Source organism: Chrysemys picta, chromosome 12 (genome assembly GCF_011386835.1).
Source record: "Chrysemys picta bellii isolate R12L10 chromosome 12, ASM1138683v2, whole genome shotgun sequence".
Taxonomy (NCBI): domain Eukaryota; kingdom Metazoa; phylum Chordata; order Testudines; family Emydidae; genus Chrysemys; species Chrysemys picta.
Window position 1 is genome coordinate 13,439,976 of NC_088802.1, and position 11,791 is coordinate 13,451,766.

Sequence of the window (11,791 nt, forward strand, 5' to 3'; positions counted from 1 at the left end):
AAGGTATGGAATTGCTGTCACGTTTAATGGGTAATAACTTTGGATTTTAATTACAGGCTAATTTCACTGAAAGTTCCCTGGCACAGGTGTGACACATCATTCAGCTCTGTAAACCCTTCATGGTATGGGAGATGCTATAACAAAATAACTGATTTGACAGAGTAGCAACAGAGGCAAGTCTTTAACGATACCTGATGTGGGAAAATGTCCTCTGAGATTCTGATGGGGATTATTGAAAATCTTCATCATATAAAGAATTCTACCAATCCCAAAGGATCAGACACATTACCCAAGTTAATGAATACTTCAGTTCTTACCCAAATACACGCTTACAGCCAATTCTTGTTAATGAAACTACCATTTATTAAAAGAAAAGACAATATTGGCTAAAAGGTCACTAGACATACAAATGCGAATAGAGTCCTTAGGTCAGTTTCACCATAGAGATGGCACATTAGAATTGAAGAGAGTCCTTTTCAGTATCATTTCATCATGTTCTAGTCCAATGTCCAAATGTTCAATAACAGGGCAGTCCAGAAGGGACTGGAGATCTCAGTCTTACTACTCAAACTCCCCCTGAACAAAACTTAAGAAGAACTAAGATAAATGAATCAGGTCCCAAGAGTTTTTATAGACATTTTTGAAGCCTCTCGACAGCAGTCAGTCCTTGGGTGAACAATAGGTTTTGGAAGTAACCTCCTGTTTCTCAAACATCACAGGTAATAAAACTACATGGATTAACATAAGGTAATTATCCATAAAGCCGTTCATAGACAGTTTACCACAAACTTTAAAGAGAGAGATATATACAATGACATTATTACACCCAAGTTTAATCTAAATATTAATATTTCCTTTTGACTTCTGAATTAACAAAATACAGTCCTAGACAGGAACCCTTTGATTACACTGTTAATCTGTAACAAGATACAGGTAAACATAGACTACTACAATTACTATCTTCTAGGGCTGTCAAGCGATTAAAAAAATTCATCCTGATTAATCGTGCTGTTAAACAATAATAGAATACCATTTATTTAAATATTTTGGATGTTTTATACATTTTCAAATATATTGATTTCAATTGCAACACAGAATACACTCCATGCATCTGATGAAGTGGGTTATAGCCCACAAAAGCTTATGCACAAATAAATTTGTTAGTCTCTAAGGTGCCACAAGGAGTCCTCATCGTTTTTACAGAATACAAAGTGTACAGTGAGCACTTTATATTTTTTATTACAAATACTTGCAATGTAAAAAACAAAAGAAATAGTGTTTTCAACTCACCAATTGCAAGTACTGTAGTGCAATCTCTTTATTATGAAAGTTGAACTTACAAATGTAGCATTATGTACAAAAAATACCTGCATTGAAAAATAAAACAATGTAAAACTTTAGAGCCTACAACTCCACTCAGTCCTACTTCTAGTTCAGCCAATCACTCAGAAAAACAAGTTTGGTTACAATTTGCAGGAGATAATGCTGCCCGCTGCTTTTTTACAAGGTCACCTGAAAGTGAGAACAGGCGTTCTCATGGCACTATTGCAGCCGGCATCACAAGATATTTATGTGCCAGAAGCGCTAAAGAGTCCTATGTCCCTTCCTCCTTCAACCACCATTCCAGAGGACATGCATCCATGCTAATGACGGGTTCTAATCGATAATGATCCATACCAGACCGGACTGACGTGTTCATTCTCATCAACTCAGTCAGATGCCACTAGCAGAAGGTTGATTTTCTATTTTGGTGGTTCGGGTTCTGTAGTTTCCCAATCAGCATGTTCCTCTTTTAAGACTTCTGAAAGCATGCTCCACACCTCATCCCTCTCAGATTTTGGAAGGTACTTCAGATTCTTAAACCTTGGGCCGAGTGCTGTAGCTATCTTTAGAAATCTCTGATTGTTACTTTCTTTGCATTTTGTCAAATCTGCAGTAAAAGTGTCCTTAAAATGAACATGTGCTAGATCATTCTCCGTGACTTCTATATTATGAAATATTTGGCAGAATGTGTGTAAAACAGAGCAGGGGACATACAATTCTCCTCCAAAGAATTCAGTCACAAATTTAATTAATGCATTATTTTTTTTAAATGAGCATCGTCAGCATGGAAGCATGTCCACTGGAATGGTGGCCGAAGCATGAAGGGACACATGCACGTTTAGCATTATCTTGCACATAAATACCTGCATTGCCAGATACAAACATGCCATGCGAACACCTTCTCACACTTTCAGGTGACATCATAAATTAGAAGCAGGCAGCATTATCTCTCGTAAATGTAAACAAACTTGTTTGTCTTAGCGATTGGCAGAAAAAGAAGTAGCACTGAGTGGACTTCTAGGCTCTAAAGTTTTTAATTGCTTTATTTTTGAGTGCACTTATATAATTAAAATAATCTATGTTTCTAAGTTACTTTCCTGATAAAGAGATTGCTCTACAGTACTTGTATGAGGTGAATTGAAAAATACTATTTTTGTTTTGAATGTTTACCGTACAAATATTTGTAATAAAAAATAAAAAATAAAGTGAGCACTGTACACTTTCTATTCTTTGTTGTGATAGAAATCAATATATATGAAAACGTAGAAAAACAAATTTCAAATGCTATTCTATTGTTTAACAATGTGATTCATCGAGATTAATTTTTCTAACTACGATGAATTAATTGCAATTAATTTACAGCACTACTATCTTCTTCCAATTTCTTAACAATACCAGGTTACATTTCAAAGTTCTAGTCTATATTAATTGGAATGGCCCCAAATACCATTTACACACTTTTCTAACATGTCTCTAAAGGTTGAAGGTGGGTCAATTAGCCTGCAAGGTTCTTAACTCTTTCGGGCCAGGTGCCACAGAAGTTTAGATCATGTGTGAATTCGCCAATGTTTAATGAGGTGTGATCTCTGTGTACAACTTTTGCTCAGTCCAAGCACTTATGGAGTCTTGTGGATTCTCTGATGTAAAACAAGGACTGATCAGTTTCTGAAATGTTTCCCACAATCTAAGCACTCATGGGGTCTCTCTTCAGTGTGGATAGCCTGATGTTTAACAAGGTCTGACCGCTGTATGAAACTTTTCTCACAGTCTAAGCAGTTATGGGAACTCTCTCCTGTGTGGATTGGCTGATGTTCTGAAGGGCTGAGGTGTTTCTGAAACCTTTCCCACGGTCCAAGCACTTATGGAGTCTCCCTCTTTTGTGGATTGCCTGATAATTAAGGAGCCTTGACCACAGTATGAAACATTCTCCATAGTCCAAGCACTTATGGGGTATCCTGTGTGGATTCTCTGATGTAAAACATGGGCTGAGCTCTATATGAAACTTTCACTACAGCCTAAGCACTTATGGGATCTCTTTCCTGTGTGGATTAGCTGATGTTCAACAAGGTGTGACCTGTAAATGAAACTTTTTCCACAGTCTAAACACTGATGGGGTCTCTCTCCGGTGTGGATTGCCTGATGTTTAAGAAGGTTTGACCTCTGTTTGAAACCTTTTCCACAGTCTAACCACTTGTGGGGTCTCTCTCCTGTGTGGATTGCCTGATGTGCCATAAGATTTGATCTTTGTGTGAATCTTTTCCCACAGTCCAAACATTTATGGGATTTCTCTCCTGTGTGGATTGCTTGATGTTTAACAAGGTCTAACCTCCATATGAAAATTTTCCCACAGATTAAGCACTTATGGGGTCTCTCTCCAGTGTGGATTGCCTGATGATCAAGTAGGGTCGACCTCCGTATGAAACTTTTTCCACAGTCTAAGCACTTGTGGGGTCTCTCTCCTGTGTGGATTGCCTGATGTTGAACAAGGTTTGATCTTTGTAAAAAACTTTTCCAACAGTCTAAGCAGCTGTGGGGTCTCTCTCCTGTGTGTAATGCCTGATGGCGAACTAGGTGTGACCTTTTTATGAAACTTTTCCCACAGTCCAAGCACTTGTGGGGTCTTTCTCCTGTGTGTAATGCCTGATGTTTAACAAGGTCTGACCTTCTTATGAAACTTTTCCCACAGTCCAAGCACTTGTGGGGTCTCTCTCCTGTGTGTGGATTGCCTCATGTTTAGAAGGGCTGATCTGTTTCTGAAACCTTTCCCAGAGTTTTATTGTCTTATTGTCTCTCTCTTGTATGGATTGCCTGATGTCTAACAAGGTGTGACTTCTGTGTGAAACTTTTTCCACAGTCTAAGCACTTATGGGGTCTCTTTCCAGTGTGGATTGCCTGATGTACAACAAGGTGTGTCCTCTGTATGAAACTTTTTCCACAGTCTAAGCACTTGTGGGGTCTCTCTCCTGTGTGGATTGCCTGATGATTAAGTAGGGTTGACCTCCGTATGAAACTTTTCCCACACATTAAGCACTTATGAGGTCTCTCACCAGTGTGGATTGCCTGATGATTAAGTAGGGTTGATCTCCGTATGAAACTTTTTCCACAGTCTAAGCACTTATGAGGTCTCTCTCCAGTGTGCACTGCTTGATGTATAAGAAGATCTGACCTCTGTTTGAAACTTTTCCCACACATTAAGCACTTATGGGGTCTCTCACCAGTGTGGATTGCCTGATGATTAAGTAGGGCTGACCTCCGTATGAAACTTTTCCCACAGTCTAAGCACTTATGGGGTCTCTCTCCAGTGTGGATTGCCTGATGTACAACAAGGTGTGTCCTCTGTATGAAACTTTTTCCACAGTCTAAGCACTTGTGGGGTCTCTCTCCTGTGTGGATTGCCTGATGTACAACAAGGTGTGACCTCTGTATGAAACTTTTTCCACAGTCTAAGCACTTATGGGGTCTCTCTCTTGTGTGGATTGCCTGATGTACAACAAGGTGTGACCTCTTTATGAAACCTTTTCCACAGTCTAAGCACTTGTGGGGTCTCTCTCCAGTGTGGATTGCCTGATGATTAAGTAGGGTTAACCTCTCTATGAAACTTTTTCTACAGTCTAAGCACTTATGCGGTCTCTCTCCAGTGTGGATTGCCTGATAATTAAATAGGGTTGACCTCTCTATGAAACTTTTTCCACAGTCTAAGCACTTATGAGGTCTCTCTCCAGTGTGGATTGCCTGATGATTAAGTAGGGTTGACCTTTGTATGAAACTTTTTCCACAGTCTAAGCACTTATGGGGTCTCTTTCCAGTGTGGACTGCTTCATGTTTAACAAGGTCTGACCTCTGTATGAAACCTTTCCCACAGATTAAGCACTTTTGGGGTCTCTCTCCTGTGTGGATTCGCTGATGTAAAACAAGGTGTGATCTCCGTATGAAACTTTTTCCACAGTCTAAGCACTTGTGGGGTCTCTCTCTTGTGTGGATTGCCTGATGTACAACAAGGTGTGACCTCTGTATGAAACTTTTTCCACAGTCTAAGCACTTGTGGGGTCTTTCTCTTGTGTGGATTGCCTGATGTACAACAAGGTGTGACCTCTGTATGAAACTTTTTCCACAGTCTAAGCACTTGTGGGGTCTCTCTCTTGTGTGGATTGCCTGATGTGCCATAAGATTTGATCTTTGTGTGAAACTTTTTCCACAGTCTGAGCACTTATGAGGTCTCTCTCCAGTGTGCATTGCCTGATGATTAAGTAGGGTTGACCTCTGTATGAAACTTTTCCCACAGATTAAGCACTTGTGGGGTCTCTCCCCTGTGTGGATTCGCTGATGTAAAAGAAGGTGTGATCTCCGTATGAACCTTTTTCCACAGTCTAAGCACTTATGGGGTCTTCCCATGGAGGTCCCCTTTAATTCCCCGTGCCCAGGAACTTCCTTCTGTTGATTCCCCTCCTTGTTCTCACTCACTCTCTCGTCACCTGCTGGGAGAGAGACAATCCAGACAGGAGTCTTGTGCTGGGGAGAAATTAAGAGGAATAGCAGCAAGGGAAAACCCAACATACTAAAGCTGCACAGACAGATCAACTGGATTCTGCCTCCACTTCCCACCCAAACTTTTACAGAGAAAGAAAGTTGGGAAGGAAACTCCTGCAGGTAACAGGACACGTGGAAAGTGATGTCAGTGATATCTGTTGACTGCAGCCCTGCCCTGGGTGAGATGAGGAAGGAACTAAGGGCACTTATTGATCCCTCATTTTTGGGATTCTCAACTTTTTTCTTCATTCCCCAGATGGTTTGTGTGTCAGTCCTCACCTGTGTGGGCGCCTCTCAGGATCTCTCTTTCCTCACAGGCCTGGAGATCGGGCACCCACGGCTCTTCCCCTTGTTCCAGCCGGGTGATCAGGTCAGGTTTGGGAAGGGGGAATCCTGTGCAGGGGGAGACATCAGACCAGATCAGGGTGTGTGGAGGACTGAGAGAGCGTCTCTCAGAAAGGACATTCCGTGAGCGGAACCTGTCCCTGTGCTGTGCTGGGGAATGTGGAATCTAAGAGGACGGGAACATGGTCACTGAGCCCCCTCGGGGGAGGCAGACATTTGGGGATGTGAGGGGAATTGTGATGCACACCCAGCTCTAGTGTTAAACCCCTGCCTATTTCTAAACCTGTGGAGCTCAGAGCCCTCCACATGGCTGGAGCTGTTCCCAAGGAAGAGGGAGAAGAGGGATTCTGTGAGCGACCGAGAAACAGCACAGACAGGACAATACACGGCTTCCCCACCTCGCAAACTAGGGGGGTTGGGTGGGGATGATTTAGTATGTGCCTTAGGTTTTGACACCCTGGTCTCATTGGAGAGTGATGAGGGAAGAACCTGACCGGTGTGAGACACAGAGACTCCCCCAGCTTCAAATAACCAAGGGGCCAGGAATCCCTTACCCAGCGAGGTCACCGTCTCGTAGTTCTCCCACATGACATCCCTGTAGAGGGCTCTCTGAGCGGGGTCCAGCAGTGCCCCCTGCCCCTGGGTGAAATACACAGCCACATCCTCGAAGGTCACCGGCATCTGAAACAACAAGAGTCCCCCACTCAGCGCCTGCTGCCCCAGCCACAATCCCGCTACTCATGGGGGAGGAGGGACAGAGAAGCAGAATCCTCCCCGCACCCTGCTCAGAGCAGCCAGGAGGCCTCAGGGAGTGGGGAGAAGGTGAGAGCTCCTTGTCCCCCCCCAGCAAAGAGAGATGGGCAGGTTCTTTTCATTTCCCACACGCCTGCCAGCCACAGGCGGATGCAGGAAGCAGAGCTCTGAGCCGGGGACAGGGACAGGAATCCCAACAGCTTCCCTTCGTATTTCACAGCAGCCTCTGGCCAGTGGGGTCAGGCCCCAGCCCTGCCCAGGGGGTGTTTCCTGGTTCAGAAATGGAGGAATGTTTCCCCCCACCCACCAATGGGCCTGTTCAGAAAATCAGGCCCAGGTTAATCATGTTCCAGCAGGTTTATCATACCCCGTCCCACCCCGGGTGATTAACCCCTCTACAATACCCCTCCCCCACCACCAAAAGCTCCCTGACAATCCCCTACCTGAGGTGGCTCCATCACAGACATTTCCCTTCCCTGTCTTCTGGAAGACAGGCCGATCTGGAGCGAAATGTGGACGCGATTCCTCAGCCTGTCAGGGCAAGAGGGGCGATGGGGGAGGTTACAGAAAGGGCTGGAATCCATATCATTCCCCAATTCCCCCCAGGCTCTCTCCCTGCAGACAGACGCTATGATTCTATGACTCTGCCATGCTGGGAAGAAACCCAGTTAGTTCATTACCTCCCCAGGCAGCCACCTAGGGTGACCAGATCACCCAGGTCAAATATCGGGACACGGGGGGGGGGAGGCGGTGGCACGGGGGTGGTGTGGCAACAAAAAAAAAAGGTTGGAGAGCAAACACCCCCCCCTCCTCCCTCCATAAGCACTGGAGGGAGGCCCCGGAGATGCAGGGGGAGCGCGGGGCCGGGGTGAGTGAGAGTCCAGCCTGGCCCTGAGCGCAAGCAGGACTCAGTCGGGTGGTACCTGGAGGGAGAGGAGGGGGGCGGCCCGCGGGGCCAGGCGGCGGCTGTTCTCCCCGCTGGAAGCAGCCGCTGTTGCAGCTCCCACTGCCGCGGGGGAGGAAGTGGCCGATGGCCAAGCTCGACGGCTGCGGCTCTGGCGCCCCCGAGCCCGGGCCTGCTGCGGAGACCCAGCAGCGTGCACGCTGCACCCAGCCCCTGGCCAATCGCGTCTGGGCTGCTGCCCAGCTGGTGCTATCCCGCGGCGGCCCCGGGGCAGAGGCATCGGCAGCCGAGCCCCATTCGCTCCCCTGCAGGACCCGAGCGGGACGGGGGGGCTGGAGCCTGCTGTCCCCACTCCGGGGCCGCCCGCGGGATTGCACCAGCTGGGTAGCCAGCCCAGATGTGACTGGCCAGGTGCTGGGCGTGCGCAGCGTGCGTGCTGATGGGTCCCTGCAGCAGACCCGGGCTCAGGGGGTTCGCGGGCGTCAAGAGCCGCAGCCGCCAAGTGCCATGGCCGCTTCCTCCTCCCGCGGCAGTGGGAGCTGCAGCAGTGGCTGCTCCCAAGTCTCGATGCCCAGATGGGGAGAACAGCCGCCGCCTGGCCCCGCGAGCCGCCGCCTGGCCCCGCGAGCCGCCCCCCTCCTCTCCCTCCAGGTACCGCCCGATTGAGTCCTGCCTGCGCTTGGGGCCAGGCCAGACTCTCACTCACCCCGGCCCCGCGCTCCCCCTGCATCTCCCAGGCCTCCCTCCAGTGCTTGTGGAGGGAGGAGGAATGGCGGAAGAGGCGGGGATTTGGGGAGGGAGCCAATGGGGGAAGGAGGGGGCGGAGTCGGGATGGGACGCGGGGGGGGGGGGGTGCGCGAGCACTTCTGGGCTCCGGAACATTTGCTCGTTTGTCCAGTGTCCCGACCTAACATTGGTCGGGACGCGGGACAAATAAGCAAATATCGGGACAGTCCCGATAAAATGGGACGTCTGGTCACCCTACAACCACCCCCCCATTAGAACTAAACCCACCAAGTCCCTTCTAAACCTCCCAGGAATAGCAGCTCTGAGCCAAACACTGGAAAAAGAGAAGAATCAAAGGAGTCACTTTAGGACACTGCCCCACAGTGTATTGTAACCCCTCTGAAAGGTTTCAGAGTAGCAGCCGTGTTAGTCTGTATCCGCAAAAAGAAGAACAGGAGGACTTGTGGCACCTTAGAGACTGCTCTCCCCCATCTCTCTAAGTAGTGTGGTGCTCAGCCCAGTGAGCAACTGGCTTTTCCTCTCTCAGCTCCTCCCCTTGTTCCCAGGAGAGCTGACTGCCCCGGGGGTGCAGGGAATGGCTCTGGGCAGGGCTGGGAACCTCCCTCCCCACTTCTTGCTCCTGCTGCCTTTCAAGTCTCTCCGCTCTCCCTTTTTATTTTCTTCCCTCGCCCTGGGAGAACGGGCGACTGCCCAATTGTCCTGGGCCTTTGCTCTCCTTAGGCAGCTCAGCCACTGACACTGGTAACGGGGGTTGAACCTGGCTGTGTCACTGAGGGCAGCAGCTCTGGGACTCCCAGACACAGGGAGCCCCTCCGCTTGTAGGCCAAACTCACCAGCTGGTCCCTGAAAGGGGCCCTTTGTACAGAGTCATTTCCCTGCCCGGATCCAGCCCTTTCCCCAGGTCTCTCCATCACCTGGAGGCTCAGGCTGAGGGGCTGGTATGGTTAGAGGGGTTCCAGCCACTGGAGAAAGTGCCCCTGGGCTGGTCTCAGAGGGGTGTGATGAAGCAGGAATGTTCTTAATGTTTTGTCTGAATACGGAGTGTGTACCTCAGTTTCCCCATGTGTTACTCAAGTATCAAGCTGGTGGGATACAGGTGTGTGATCATTGCAGAGACCTCTAGAGGGCAGGTGTCACTGCAGAGTGGCTTCCTGGGCATAGAGAATGGCCAAAATTCTGTATCCTGGCAAGCTATGGCTGGAGCCAGTCCTCTGCAAGGAGCCAGCCCAAGGTGCTGGAGAACAAAGAGAGAGGAGGAGGCCATGAGACCTGTTTTCCTGGGAAAGAGAGAAAGCACGGAGGAGGGGGAGGTGGGTGTCACTGAGGAGGTGGGCCTGGAAGCAGATCAGTCTCCTGGTTTGGGACTCAGTGGGGAGAGTCCAGGGCTCAGGACTCTGGATTCCCCCCCAAGATGGACTTTGCTGATTGCTCCTGATTTCTGTGCTAACAAGCTCTGTTCAATGCTGTTCCTAGTGACCAATAAACCTTCTGTTTTCCAAGCCAGCTGAGAGTCACAGCTGACTGCGGAGGTGGGGTGCACGGCCCCTGTGAGGAGCAGGTCAGGCTTCTCCTTAGGCTGCCCCCAGGGTTCAGGCTGGGGCCACACACTCGGGGGGGGGGGGGGGGGGAGTTGGGTAGTGCCTCCCTCAGCCCTAGATTCACCCCCCACCGGTTGTATCCTGTTCTTATCCCCGGCTCCTAGTCCCAGGCAGGGGGGCTGAAACAATCTGTACAGTGGGGGGGCGCTGAGAGCCATTGAACCAAACTGTAAACCCTGGATAGGATGGAAACCCCTTCAAGCCGGGGGGCGACTGGACCCCACCAGCCTAGATCGAGCGCCTGTGCTGCCCCCCCCCCCCCCGATTGTGCCCCTAGGCCCCTCTCCTTCCCCGGCCCCCAGCTGGGCCCCCCACCCTGCATTCAGTTTGGCCCCTGCCCACTTTCTGCCCCCCTCAGATCTCCCCGAGCTGCAGCCTCCGTCCAGACCAGCGCGGCCAGGGGCAGGGAAACAAAGCAGGGGATGGGGGAGATGGGTGGTAACGTGATCCTGCTCCCGCCCCGCACACACCGGGAGCTGGCGGCAGCTGGGCAGGGAATCGCAGCCAGCTCCGCTGGGAGCAGCCTGGGGCCAACCCGCCCCCTGCAGCCCGGGGGTGACGGGGGGGGCGGGTCTCTCTCACCTTCCCTCCGAGCGGGGCCCCGCTGGGGCAGGGGCAGGGGCCGGGCCGGGAAGGGGCCTGGCCGGGCTGGGGGCTCTGCCCTGGGAGAGGCTCCTGGGGAGCAGCGGGAAGGGCCCTGCTGGAGATTCCCCTCTCCCGGCTGCAGCCAGGGCTCCGGGCTCCCAGCACCAGCCGCCGGGGCTCGGGGATCTCGCCGGGAGCCTGGAGCCTGGAGCCAGAGTCACCGCAGCGGCTGCGAGTCACTTCCTGCTGCCGGGCCTGATCCCAGTGATCGCTCCCCCCAGAGCCGCCTCCCAGCTGCTCCTGGGTCCTAGCGATAAACCAATCACATGCAGCCCCCCTGCCCCACAACCTGCCTCCTGGGGGCCCCACCTCCCCTGGGCACAGGCAGCTTCTCCCCGCATTAAGGGGGCATCGTGCATAGAAGCCACCCTGTTAGTGACTGGACAGAAAGGATACATCCAGACCCCAGGGAGGAGGGAGAAGGGGCGTTTCTAATGGAGACTGGGGATTGTTCCAGAGACTCCCCAATAGCCTCATGGGGGTGAGAGGTTCTGGTCCTAGAGAGGCTGCCCAGAGCCCTAGCAGCAGGGGAGACATTTCTCGGGGACACTGATTCTGTGTGACACCTCACCCTAGACACAGGAATGTCGTTTTTCAAGGGCTTAATTTGTGCCAGGGCTTCCCAGGGGTGAGCCCCGGCCAGCACCTCTGGGCCTGGCAGTTCATAGCCGCGGCACCTGTGGGCCTGGCAGTTCATAGCCCCGGCACCTCTGGGCCTGGCAGTTCAGAGCCCCAGCCACTGGTGCAGGAACACTTTGAATAGTGGGGGTGCTGAAAGTCGGTGCCCTTACCCCTGTCTGCCCCACCCCTCCCATGCCAGCAGCGGGGACCTGGGGAAGGGGGGCCAGCAGCTGGGACCCGGGCACCGGTGGGCTGGCAGTGGGGTGCCGGCGGGCCAGCAGACAGGGTGTGGGAAGCTGGCAGCGGAGCCCTGGCTAAAACCTGAGGG

The 11,791-nt window shown here is 50.9% G+C and overlaps 2 protein-coding genes across 7 annotated transcripts; both read right to left on the reverse strand.

Moving 5' to 3' along the window:
* Window positions 1–342: 342 nt before the first annotated feature.
* LOC135974850 (zinc finger protein 436-like) lies at window positions 343–4,047 on the reverse strand (the record flags this gene model as incomplete). Its single annotated transcript, XM_065563888.1, has 1 exon — window positions 343–4,047. A coding segment is annotated over one exon (732 nt), but the record flags the coding sequence as incomplete, so codon positions are not given.
* LOC135975002 (zinc finger protein 585A-like) lies at window positions 343–11,086 on the reverse strand. Of its 6 annotated transcripts, none has more exons than XM_065564912.1 (6): window positions 10,780–11,073; window positions 9,649–9,833; window positions 7,392–7,479; window positions 6,750–6,876; window positions 6,130–6,243; window positions 343–5,832 (listed from the first exon to the last, which is right to left on the reverse strand). In XM_065564912.1, exons 2-6 carry the CDS (start codon window positions 9,660–9,662, stop codon window positions 5,792–5,794), a joined length of 384 nt encoding a protein of 127 aa, XP_065420984.1. In that variant the 5' UTR covers window positions 9,663–9,833; window positions 10,780–11,073; the 3' UTR covers window positions 343–5,791. The 6 variants fall into 6 exon arrangements, with proteins under 6 accessions (XP_065420984.1, XP_065420983.1, XP_065420985.1 ...); XM_065564911.1 differs by having other exon boundaries at window positions 9,433–9,833; XM_065564913.1 differs by lacking the exon at window positions 9,649–9,833 and having other exon boundaries at window positions 10,780–11,086.
* Window positions 11,087–11,791: the final 705 nt, after the last annotated feature.

Coding starts and splice junctions, on each gene's coding strand:
- LOC135975002 (XM_065564908.1), bottom strand. CDS start 9,470: ATGACTCTGTACAAAGGGCCCCTTTCAGGGACCAGCTG. Junction 7,480..9,432: donor CCCCTTTCAGGGACCAGCTG/GTGAGTTTGGCC, acceptor TTGCCCTGACAG/GCTGAGGAATCGCGTCCACA. Junction 5,799..6,129: donor CCTGAGAGGCGCCCACACAG/GTGAGGACTGAC, acceptor TCTCTCTCCCAG/CAGGTGACGAGAGAGTGAGT.